General features: G+C 41.8%; 1 protein-coding gene across 1 annotated transcript in view; it reads right to left on the bottom strand.

The window, feature by feature from the left end:
* Positions 1-12,629, bottom strand: part of ATRN (attractin) — a 145,076-nt gene that overhangs the window by 98,385 nt on the left and 34,062 nt on the right. Inside the window, 2 exon segments of the mRNA XM_032186940.1 lie at positions 1,080-1,285; positions 3,334-3,462. Coding sequence (XP_032042831.1) covers positions 1,080-1,285; positions 3,334-3,462 — 335 coding nt within the window.

Genomic DNA, 12,629 nt, shown 5'->3' with positions numbered 1-12,629 from the left:
TGCTTGGTCTTGTTGCGTATCAGCAATAATCTCCAGTTCAGGGAAGCAGTCTGGAACATGGCCTTGAAAAACTCCCAGTTTCTAAGGTTAGCAAACATTTCTAGATGGAAAAAACTTCAGAACAGGAAGAGGAGGAGAGCAGCTTGCACCTCATTCTGTTGTGGTCTGTTTTGGGGCTTTTATTTGTTGTTGTTGGTCTCCATTGTTTGGCTCTTTGTTTTGCCTACATACTAACCTGATACTTAAGTGAAAGATGAGGAGAAAGAACAGCAGGGTAGGAATCCAGCAAATATAAATCCACCTTTCCTGTGGATTTATGCACAACCAGACTCCAGAAAAGCATCACGAGGCTCTGCCCCACACAAGGGGATGTGGCCTTCCAGCTGATTACAAGTATATTACCCTGAAGTATGTTACCTGTGGCTACTTTTGTCTGAGAAGCAGGTGTGTTAACCTCAGCACTGGGTGCCTCCTCTCTAGGACACTTATTTTGCCAGCCTGGGTTCTTTCTGCAGTGCCTAACACACTGGAAGTTTTTGCAGCATAGCTAAGCAGTGGCAGAAGTTGTTGTCCGTGCTGTCACTGGTGGTATTTCACAGGAGACTGTTTCTACTGCATCACTCTATCTTTGCAAAGAAAATACGTATGTTTGGTCCAAGCTGCTGCTAAGACTGATGTGGCTGACAAGCACACCTGGACCTGAGAATAAAGCACTGTATGCATTCGAACAGGTTAACTACTGCCATCATATCACGCTCAACTTAGCTTTAGGTACAAAGGAGCAAGGTTTGAAGGTTGTGTGTTATTGTTTTTTTGTTTTAGTTTTTATCTGATGCTGGCACACAACAGATCGGTGCTGCTTTGTACAGTAGCACAGTTGCTTTAATAAAAATTTGTTCCCAGTGATACGAAAACTGGATGATACCTGTTGATATGAAAAGCTGGATGGAAGTTTAACTCTGTTCCTAGTTAAAGTACTAATACTTGTCGGGCAAAATGGTCTCAAATGCTTCCAAGAACCACCTACAGAAAAGGCATCCTTTTAACAAGAGCTTCTCCTTATTAATCAAGAGACTTACCTTGCCAGCCTGCGGAGCACAAACACGTCTTAGTATCATTGAAGTCACAGTACCCTCTCTCAGGTGCCCCACAATCGTCTGCGCAGTAGGGAATATCACAGGCTTCTCCTTTCCAGTACTTGGCACATTCACATTCAAGAGCATTGCTGCTGTTATTCAGCTTGCACTCTCCTCGGCCGGAGCAATTATTGGGACACATATTGAAACTGCAAACATCAGAGAAAGAAGGTTCGTCAGTAATGAAACAGGCTCCCAAGCTGCATCTCTTATTAAGGAACACAAGAGTGATGCTGAAGAAAAGTTAATACAGCAGTTCAGCTGTTTCTTAGTATACCAACCAACACGAACAGCTCATCTAGAATCTGACGTGATGAACCTGCATGCATTAGTTCTGTACCTGTCATCTACAGAACGCCCTCACTTCATGAGTTAAACACGCAACAGCTCTGAAAAATTATCAATAAAAGTTTTAGCCATTTATAATGCAAATGAATTGTCTCAAAATCGCCAATATTAAGTGAAAAATGTAATCAGCACATGAGGCTTTTGTGATGTCTGTGTAATTTACACTTAAACTACTCACAACTGCATGCTATTTCAGGATCTGCTTGCCAAACAAGCACTTGAGATGAATCCCAAACCAAGGATAAGTCTCTTTTGAATCATTTCTGATTTTATAAGATTTGCAACATGAGGCAAGACTAGATGCATCCTTGTTGAAGGTCTAAATTCTGAGACCTTATTCTTTTCCACTCTTTTTTTTTTTCCTCCAGTCTATTAACCAGAATAATTCAAAGGCTGAGATTACGAGCCAATATTCTCACTGTCATGCAACAGGTGGAGTCACTGGCTCCAAGACCACGATTCCACAGGTATTTCTCAAGTAGCTATCTCCAGTAGGAACTATATAAAGACTGATAAACTGGAAAAAAAATAATAATATAAGGACATCTTTTTATCTCCTCTCCTCAAAAAAATGAGGAGGAAAACTATTGACCAGAACACGCAGAAGAAAAAGAAACACACAGAACTGTACTTGAAGATTGCTTGAAATGATCAAAAAAGAGATGAGTTAAAGGAAAGACATGAGTTAAAGTGACATTAAAAAGTAACAGAGGAACTTTTAAGGGCAGCTTATTCTTGAATTTCTCAACTGTGTCACAACAGTGCAATACTGACAGCTGGCTGTAGATGGTGTCATGGTTTATGATATCAACCATCCTTTCAAAATGCCACTGCTTCAGCTGCTGTGTTTCCAGCCACTTTGCAGAAGCTCCTCATCTTCTGGATGCCCCACATTTTTCAAACAATTGACTGTGTAATTTAAGAGATTAAAAAGGAGAAAAGCACCAAGACTGCTTTCAAAACTAAGCACATCATTCTAATGAAACCTTTAAATTTTGCAAGAAGTCAATTGTGATCAAGGACTTTGCAGCCGATTTTCCTGAAGACAGGGGTGAAACTTCTTCCAGTTTCACCCAGTTAAAATCTCCTACTGCAGCACATAACTGATTTGTATCTGTATGAGCTTAAAATTCAAAGCCCACAATCCCCACCAGAATCACGAATTTCTATCTTATATTAAAGATAGAAATCTTATATTTCTATTTCCTCACTGAGATCATTTACTCAGTAACTTAAGCTTTTTAAAAGCAGCCAATTTACACTAAAATTATTTATAAAAATACGTGGACAAAATATATGTCTGTGAACAGAAAACACTCACCTGTAATACTTCAAATACGAAACAAAAAAGCACACCACCACTACTCCAGAATAAGAAGCCAGACTAAGCAATTCAATCCAAGGACTGAATAAATAGGAGCATCCCAAAGAAAATTGCTTGAGGATCCTCAACAGATACAGTCCAGTGTCCCAAGTGAAACACGTACAATTATGCAAAAGCTTTTTTGTGCAGAAGTATCTCTGCAGAATGTACAAAGGCACACAATCTGTCAGTTCTGACTCAGTAAGATCACATAAATCTGGTAACATCAAATAAATAATGTGATGTCTTTTTGAGCAAGCATTTGCTCATGCTTACAATTGACAACTGAAGTTAATGTTGAGCACATTATCATCATTAGCCACTCTAAGAGTCCAGTAGACGATCTAAATTCAAGTATCTACTCATAATTACACACTTCAATGGCAATTGCTTATTTCAAGACAAGACTGAGGAAGGAGGAAACCTTTTACTCAACCTGTACCGTTTATGTAATCTCCAAAATCACTCTGGAGTGGTACTACTTACTTATACGTGATGTTAAAGCCAGTCAAATTATAGGCAGCATCACTGAAGAAATGCAGAAGAGCATATCCAGAAGTAGCTACAACTTCAGGTACGGTTTCATTGCTATCTTTCTCAGGAACAATAAGACCGCTGAAAAAGGAAAAAAAAAATTGGAAATTAAATAAAAGGGAGCAAGGCAACAATAGTAAACACAGTATGCACATAAAATAATTGAAAGTGAAGGTATTTATTTGCATTTATTTGAAGTATAATGGATTTGCGTATATTAATCCTCATTTTTGCAGAGCAGCGTTATCAGACTGGTTTTCTTCAGCAGAACTTCTCAAATATTCAGAAGAAAAATGTCTCACCATTGTGAGTATTCACACTCAAAACTGCCACAAACTCGCAGGCCTAAGAACTCACGAGACCCTGTCGGAAAGATAAAACCACATCCCACAGGGACCAGTTAATGAAGCCCCCTTACACGTGATCTGCAAAACAGTGGCTAAGGAGTCCTGACAAACCTTGGGACACTGAAAACAGCATTACCACTGCCCTTGGTGTGCGTGATTTTGGTCCAAAAGAAGGAACGATTGAAGAAAGGAATGCAAATAGGAAGCCTTGAAGTAACCAGCTTGGCTCTTCTGAAAGGTAAATGTACATTAAATGCTCTTAGCCTGAGCAACCCTAAAGCTGTCTGGAATCACACTTTTCCTATTCTTACAAAAAACTAATTCCCTTTGTATTATTCTCCCACAATTTAAACAGGTCCCGTTCCCGAAACAAGGTGACATGCTTCAAGACAGAAATTAACGTGTCACAAAAGCATAAAAGCTGCTGTAGCAGGCAAAATTACAGGTCTGTCTAACCCAGTATCTTCCTCTGACCGTGAGGAAGGATGAAAATGCTTGGGAAAGACTGTAACAAATGAAGCAAGTACAGAGCATCCTAGCCACATAGTTATCCAGCTTCCAGAAAGCCACAGCTCAGGGACTTTCTGACCCGGAGAATGCACCCACGCCAGCACATTTAAATAAACCATTCATCTGTGCTTGGAATTGCTTTCTCAACCATTTATACCCTTTTCACCTGGAACATCTGCAGCAGGGAGGTCAACAATTCAGCTCTGCAATGGGAGAGAGAGAGAGGACTTCCTATGCTCGCTTTACATCTGCTGCCTGATCTCCCACCAGCACCCCTTGGACTCTTCCACTATGAAAAAAAAAATAAAATCACCCTTTCCTCACCATCTTCTTGCCACCCACTATTTTTAAAAGCTCTGTCCGACCCGTCACATCCACGTTTGTTGGCTTTTCTAACCCAAAGGGCTGCCACTTTCCTTATTGCCACCACCCATCGCCTCCACCTGCCTGCCAGGCTGTGCTGCTCCTCCAGCTTCTTACGGGGTAGCGAGCAAAGGTGAGGACAGAGGACAAGACTATTTACCTCGGGTAAATAATGCCAAGTGACAGGACACAAGGAAATGTCTCGAATTTTACCAGGAAGGTTTAGATGGAACAGCAGGAAGAATTCCTTCACGGAGAAAATGATTAAGAGCTGCCCAGGGAAGCGGTGGGGTCTCCATCCCCGGAGGCATTCAAGAGATGTGTGGACGTGGCACTGAGGGACGTGGATCAGTGATGGGACTCCAAATGTCAGGCTGATGGTTGGCCTGGCAGGATCTTGAAGCTCCTTTCCAGCCTAGAGGATTCTGTGATTCTACTCGAGAATGGGCACGGCACAGATTGATGCAACGGTTTGCCAAAATACTTGAATAAACTGAAAAGGGGAATGAACGTCTCTTGAAAAAAAATGAACTACAAGCTATTTGCCTATTGCACAAGACGGTCAGTATCTGAAAGGGAATGCTTACTCTGCTTTTGATAGAAGCCTGACAACAACAAAACAAAGCCAGTTCCTCCCTCAGACAAAAGCCATGAGAACAGCCCAGAACCTGAAGTCTATTGAATGCCTTTAAGCCTTTATCTAAGCAAAGCGCATTGACTACCACCTATTAATAGCCAGCTCTTATTTTTCTGACACAGAACCCTCTTCCCCAGCAGCCTGAGTCCTGTTTTGAACAAAAGACCAAGCTGACGCCTTAAAAGCAGAGCCCAAAAGGCTGGGCACAGCCCGGCAGGCCAGGCTGCAGGCAGGCAGCACACATGGCAGCAGGGAAAAGCAGAATTTTTCTCATTAAAAGCTCTTCTTTATCCTCTTTTTGGCCATGTTCAGAACAGAGAGCTTCCTAGGATGGGGTAAACGCATCTCTACGCCTATGGAAGATGCTCAGAGCTATGGGCAGCAACCCATGCACATCACCCGTAAAGCACTATTTGTGGCCACAATTTTTCTGTCCCCATGATATGCTACAATGATAGAGAGAGAATAACAGACACCCCATGATCTTTATCAGCTTTTATTATAAACAGGGGGTGCTTGCACCACGAACAACAGATGAACATTACCTATGAGAGGGTAAATGTACAAGTTGTCCAACGGCCCTTCGGCCACGACTCAGAGGCTGCTGACAAGAAGGCATGCTTCGTTTCACCAACATGCCATAAAAACACAGGAACCTCACCTCGTGTTTTGGCTAACCAGCTCCAGCACACTTGCAGATATGTAGCTCAATAAATATTTCCGTGTGCGAAGGCCAATTATTTTTTCCCTTTCAGATCCCAAGGATACGGGATTAAAAGGCAAAACACCCTGCCTTTTTTTTTCTCCGTGCGTAAGAGGTGCCTGTTTTGTTCTGAAATTTGAGACTTCTGATCTGAAGATCATCTCTCCCCAAAGACCACCTCCCGAAACATCAAAGAACAAAAAGCCTAATAAACTTCTCTTTGCTGTTTGGTTCATATATAGCTTTCCTTTGTAATGCAAACCGTCGGACAGTACGCCTCCACCGCAGGAAAACAGACATCTGAGTGTAAGTCAGGGTAAGGCAAACTACAGCTCGGGGACCAAAGGAGAAAATTCCTTTGTTCTGTTTTATTCTTCTTTGGTCTTATTCTTGCAGCATGTATCGATGATATTACTGGGCAATTCGGCTGGACGGCCTGCAGCAGGGAGAAAAACGGCAGCAAACACAAGCCAAAGGACAGAACGGACAGCAGCGATGAAAAAGGACAAAATCCCCCCAAATAACTGTCCCTGATAAAATGACCAACACAGGAGTGGTGTTCGTTTTCTCTTAGAAATCTCTGTTTTAGGATTTGCTTGGGCAGAAGGCAGGTACCTCCACAGGGTTAGCTCTCCCTCTTCCTTACCGTATTTTTCTGCTTTCCTGAGGACAAACAACGTGAGGGACCTTCCCTGGGTGCCAGTGACATTTACCAAGACACAGACGTGGCCAGGCTTGGATAAGAAAAGCAATTTTAGCGTCACAGGAAGTTTTATAGAAGCTATTGAGTAGTGGAGAAAGATTCCTAACAAACACAATGACTTGTGCGACTCCTGTGTAAACACCCTAAGGGGATGATATCCCACCTGTACAAGTTTTAAAAGTCCTAATGAAATTTAAGTGCTAGATTAAAGTAATTTCGTTCAGAGAAAGCAGTGAACAGAACAGAACATAACAATAACCATCAGGTACTCGAACACAAAGGTCAAACTTCGAAAAGTGTGCATAAATCAGTGCGCACAGCATCATTTTAAAGAAACCAGCGCACAGAATATTGGCATTATCTGCCACAGAAAGTCCTCCAGGCAGACTCTGAATGATAATGGATTACAGACAACTTCCTCTAAACGACAATCCAGAATCTCTCATACTCGGCCAAGATTAGCCTATTGCACAACGCACCATCCCTCTCTCGTTTTAAAAGCTTTCCAACCATTTCACAATCACCACTACTCCAAAGCAAACAAATACTCCTACTCAGCTAAATTGCCCAATGACCCGGCTTCTGAGAAGTTGAAAGGCAAGCCCGTTTTGCCCTGAAATACTCCTATTTTGTGCACTGGACTTGTAGAGCCAGCGGCAGTCAAAACAACCGCTAGGACACTCAACTTCACTATCACCTGCACTGCGCCTTGCTCTCTTCCCACTGCACCATGTAGCAATGGGGATTAGTTAAAAAAACGACATCTCCTCTATTACTTTTCCATCATTTGCTACGCAAGCATCACAAGGAGCGCATGTTCATCCTTTTCTCTTGAGACACAACCTGCCAGCACAGCAGAGATGAAAAGTGTACAGAGCTCTGCGGCTGCCTCGACAGAAACCAGTCGAAAAGATGGAGCTGTGAAAGGAGAGGGGGGAAATGCAGAATCCAGATCACACAGAAGCAAAAGGATAAAGGTGACACCAAAACATTGGTGATATATTGGCTTTCCCATCTACTGACATGCAGTGCAAAATCATTCTTTTTCTCTTCAGTGTTGAGTACTGGGAGTCAACTGGGTGCAAGTGTGCAAAACCACACCTGATTACAAAACGCTCCGTGCATGTCAGCCACACTCACAAGAGCAAAAACAACAATAAACAACCCCAAAATAGAAGTTACAAAAGATGAAAAACAAATCAATGCCAAAAAGAAAAGCGGGGGAGGGATAAGGAAGCATCTCAGATTTCTTGTCGTAAAGGAAAAGCTAACATTCTTGTGCAACAAGATGACTCCCAAAAGCAGACATTTTTTTAGGAAACGAAGCAATTGCAGTAATACTTAGAAAAAATCTGATTACTGAGATCTGGCAACACCGTATTTTTTTTTTCTTGAAACCATCTTCTCCTGTTGCAATATGCAAAAACGCAGAAGCTGCAGCAGCAGCACAGGGCATGCCCTGCTCACAGGGCCCACCAGAGCATTAGGGCTTGTCCTAAGAAATTCAATTCTTATGTGTTGCATTTCGTCTCTGAAACAGCAGAATAAGTTGGAAACGTATTAAAGTTTGTCTCAGGAGCCTGTCAATAAGTTTTAGCGATGACGCCACGTGGTGAGTGTGACTGTAAAAGCCAAATTTCAAAAGAACATGAGCTGAAAAGCCTCAAAAGCAAAAACATTTTTTTTTTTGCCATAATAATGAAGTAGTTTTAAAGTTTAAAAAAATGATTTTAATATCTAACCATCATCTTTCTCTCCAGGATATTCGCCAAGGTGCTAATGCTTTTCCCTTTAAAAATAAAAATCAAAGAAGTCTGTTATCATTTAATACCTGTGAAGCTCAGTACAGGATATTTGAATTAATGGAGGGAAAAAAAAAACACAATATCTATCACAGTTTAAGAGAAAAGAAAGAAGAAACAGAGGATGAGGAAACTTTCTGTTCTAAACTCCTCACGTATCTCAGTTTAACTTACTGGATTTATCTTCTCAAAACCTTGAAAGAGAAACTCTTTGTCCACCTTGTCAAACTGATTTGATGTTTTCTGAGGGGCTTACAGGTTTAGTGAACAGAAGCAGTTCTGATACAGCGCATTTACATTTCTCTAAGAAATCTGACTTCCCACCACAAAGATATTTTGATTGATTAATTCTCACACGTTCAAAGCATCAGCTGGCTCACTGGCAACCTCGCGGAGTCGATGTAAACAGGAGAACATCATTTGGAGGTAAATTTCTAGCCAAATCCCAAATACCTTTCCTCTTCAACTTGTATCAGGTTTTTTTCAGTCAATACCCTGAAAGGTGTTGTGGATCCAAAGAAGGCAAGTAGAGCGGAATACTAAATACTTGGAGGTATTGCTAAATGGTGAAGGGAAGGGATCATCCTGCTCTGCTCCGCACTGGTGCGGCCTCACCTCGAGCAGTGCGTGCAGTCTGGGCACCACAATATAAGAAGGACACGAAGCTGTTAGAGAGCATCCAAACGAGGGCCACAAAGATGATGAAGGGTCTGGAGAGGAAGATGTGTGAGGAGCAGCTGAGGTCACTTGTCTTGTTCGGCCTGGAGGAGGTTTTGAAGCTGAGAGAGCAACAAAATGCCAGCATTAAGCAGTCCCTTTGTCACACCAAGCATTGACACCCACACTCTGCCTATCCACACAGCCCACAAGCACTGCTTCTTCCTAAGTTGGTTAGGCCTCTGGATACTCCCTAACACAAATAATACTGACTCAAAGTGTTTTGCACCTTTCTCAGCATCAATAATCCTCATTCACAACCCCCCTGCCGTGATGAGGTGATCATTAGCTCTAATCAATGGAACCAAGCTGACCGCAAGGTGTAAGCAGGGCTTGCAGCTTAGTTCAGGAAGGGCACTGACGATAAAGCAGAAGAAAAGCACGAGTATTTACATGTGCCTGTGGCAAAGAAATCGGGGTTTGAGGGAATAAAAGGAAAACACACTGCAAATAGGAACGGGAGAAAGAGGGAGGGCAGAGGAGATACGACGTGCCTGCACAGGGAAGGACACGAGGTTCAGAACAAGAAGTTTCTGTCTAACTTGGTGAGGAAAGTGGAGCCAAGAGCTCTCATGAGACCACACTGATTCCAGTTGGAGGCTCCCAGTAGGAAACACAAACTGGAGCAAGTCCAGCTGATGGCCGGGGGCCGAGCACACGACCTGTGAGGAGAGGCAGGAGGGGAGAGGTTTGCTTGGCCTAAGGCCAGGAGGCTGAAGATGGGGTGAAGCCACCTAAGGGGAGATGAGCAGAGGAGGCAGCACCAGACGAGGTTCACAGCAAAAGGACATGAGGCAACAGAGAAGTTGACAGGAAATTCTGATTAGATATTAGGAAAAGATTATTTTTTCCCATGAGGGTAAGCACTGGAGCACTGGCTCAGAGAAGGGACATCTGTCCCTAAGAGCTGCCCACAACTTCACTGGACAAGAACTGGAGGAAGGGCCCGATCCAGCTCCCAAGCCAGCCTTGCTTTGGGTTGGGGAGATCAGAGACTTCCAAGGGGCCCCTCCAACCCAAATCACCCCATGTTTTGCACCCAGTCCCAAATCCGAGCTAAGTGCCACATTCACAGGAATTAGCCAGAGGAAGATGAGCTCTTCCCATTTTCCTGAGGGCTTTCAAGCCAGCTCAGCAAACAACCATGGGGTGGCCGCTGCCACCACGACCCGCCATGTGGTGCCGAGCGGCCTGCGAGGGGCTTTGGAGCCACCTCACGAAGCACGGAGCCACAGCCTTACAAAATAATATCATTTTTTGAGGAGGAAAAACACCCTGCGATAACCAGCACGAACTGAAGACGTGCCCAAGAACAGCTCCAGTAAATGTTTAACACGGAGTTAAAAACGACGACGAAGTTTACAGGCGATGAGTGTATTTTATCCGCTTCGGATCTCTTTGCGCTGCGCAGATGAGCACACTGGATTTTTATTACCTCCGCGTTCCTTCGCTGCATTTTTAAAGTAACATAGTTATACAGTCTCATGTTGCCTATGAACACAAATATAAACGAGCAAAAATATTTTTAACTCTGCTCAATAAAAGAAAAAATGAATGTATAGGACTGGATCTCCCTGGGACACAGAGTACAAGGAGTTTAGCGAACATTTTATGCAGATTCTCAGACTATGTAAACGTTTGCATTAGACAAATTACTTTTTTTTTTCCGGTTAAAACTGATAAAATTAATTTAAATTTTTCTGTAGTCTGATGCTGAGGATCTCCAGGGTAAATAGCATATTTTAACAAAGATATGTAAAAATCGGAAGGTCAGGAAAACAAGAGAAGAGCAGTGAAGGAAGTGAGGGCTCAAGCTACTGCTGTACAAAGCCAGGGAGGTAAAAAGGCTCTGGAGAAGCCACAGAGGAATTTACAGTGTTTATCAACAAACTCGGAAAGTTTACAGTGCCCAAAGGTACAAAGCTCAATCTTGCAAATCCTCCGGCATGGTGCAAAATATAGTGACGAGAGAAATATGGCTCTGGTTAATATTAAAATTTAACATCAGACAAGAAAGTGATAAAATATGAACATTTCTCTCAAGAAACTCCAGTGCATTTATTTTTGGATCAAATGAAGGTATTTTTCAACAGATGCCTTTTTTGCACTTCATCAAAATTAGAAGCATCTGCTATTTCTTGATCTTGGTTTACTGAACAACACAGCACAGTACTAATGAAGATGAAACTCAAATGTCATCTAAAGAAGCAATTAAAAAAATAATTGATTTTTTTTCCTACCTCAAAAATGTTATTGTATTAAGCTCACGTTTGCTTGTCCTCAGGCACAGACTTCCTAGTGATTTACAGATGATTTTAAAGTCTGAACCATTATTGTTAATGCTATGAACTATTTATAACCTCAATTCAAAAAGCCTCTTAATTTTTGAAAAATACACAAGAAACTGCAGGCACAAATCATGATCATTTCACCTTTTCAACGGAGTATTAAAAATTACCTCGATTAGAGAAAAACGACAATGAGTCAAGATGACATCTTTCCCCTTTATGCATATCAATTCAGCCCATGATACAAGAAAAGTACTTCCAGGTTTTTGAGAAGAGAGACAGTTTCCTCTTCTTCAAATGGGGTTAGACTATCATAACAATTCATTTTGACATTATAGATTGGGGGTTTAGAGAACACATTCTTTCACTACAAAACCATTTCAAATCTGTATGTTCACTTTAAGACCAGCAAAAGAAAACAATTTATATTTTCTTGTTCCATTTTTTGCTCCTGTGCTGATCTTTTCTCATAGAGATTATGAGGACTTGAAAATAAACATGTAGCATTTTCGGAAATTCATTTCAAAAATAAAAGAAACACAGCAGAAGGTTAATTCTGGAGATAGTGGATGAGCCACTTGGAACAAAAAGAGTCCAAAGGGAACCATTAGTTTTTCCATTCACAGCTTGGAATTATTTTTCTAATTTCAGCTAAAAGAATAGAAAACATAAGGTGGTGCCTGTCGCTGAAAGACCGAAGCACATAAATGCACATGTTATATTTAGATCTCTTCGTGAAATGTCGACTGTTAACCAGCATCGACAAATTAGTCTCTCACCACAGACAGATGAGCCAAATACCAGTCATCCATCAGAAGAACAGACATTTTTACATGTTTTCACAAGGTTATCTGACCCATCACTGTTGTTTCTGAACATGCTCCAAAGGGTTTTAAAGTTTTGAATGTAGGGTATGTAAGGCTACACACAGTTCTTTACAAACTATATGGCTGTGACGTTGATTACTTAGCTCCCACAGACTACAAACTAAACCTATATCATAGTCAAGCTTGATAAATGAGGCAGTTTTCTACTTCAGAAAGAGCCTGTATACCAAATTAGCTCAAGTTCAGCAAGACGACAATAAATGTGTCTAAAATGATTTGGAAATGAAAAAAATAGTACAGTGAGCACATCACGTTACGACACTGTAGCATGTAAAAGCAAAAACAACTCCG

The sequence above is a fragment of the Aythya fuligula genome, chromosome 4 (genome assembly GCF_009819795.1).
Source record: "Aythya fuligula isolate bAytFul2 chromosome 4, bAytFul2.pri, whole genome shotgun sequence".
Classification (NCBI taxonomy): domain Eukaryota; kingdom Metazoa; phylum Chordata; class Aves; order Anseriformes; family Anatidae; genus Aythya; species Aythya fuligula.
Note: the sequence above shows the minus strand (reverse complement) of the source record. Positions and strands in the feature narration are given on the sequence as shown.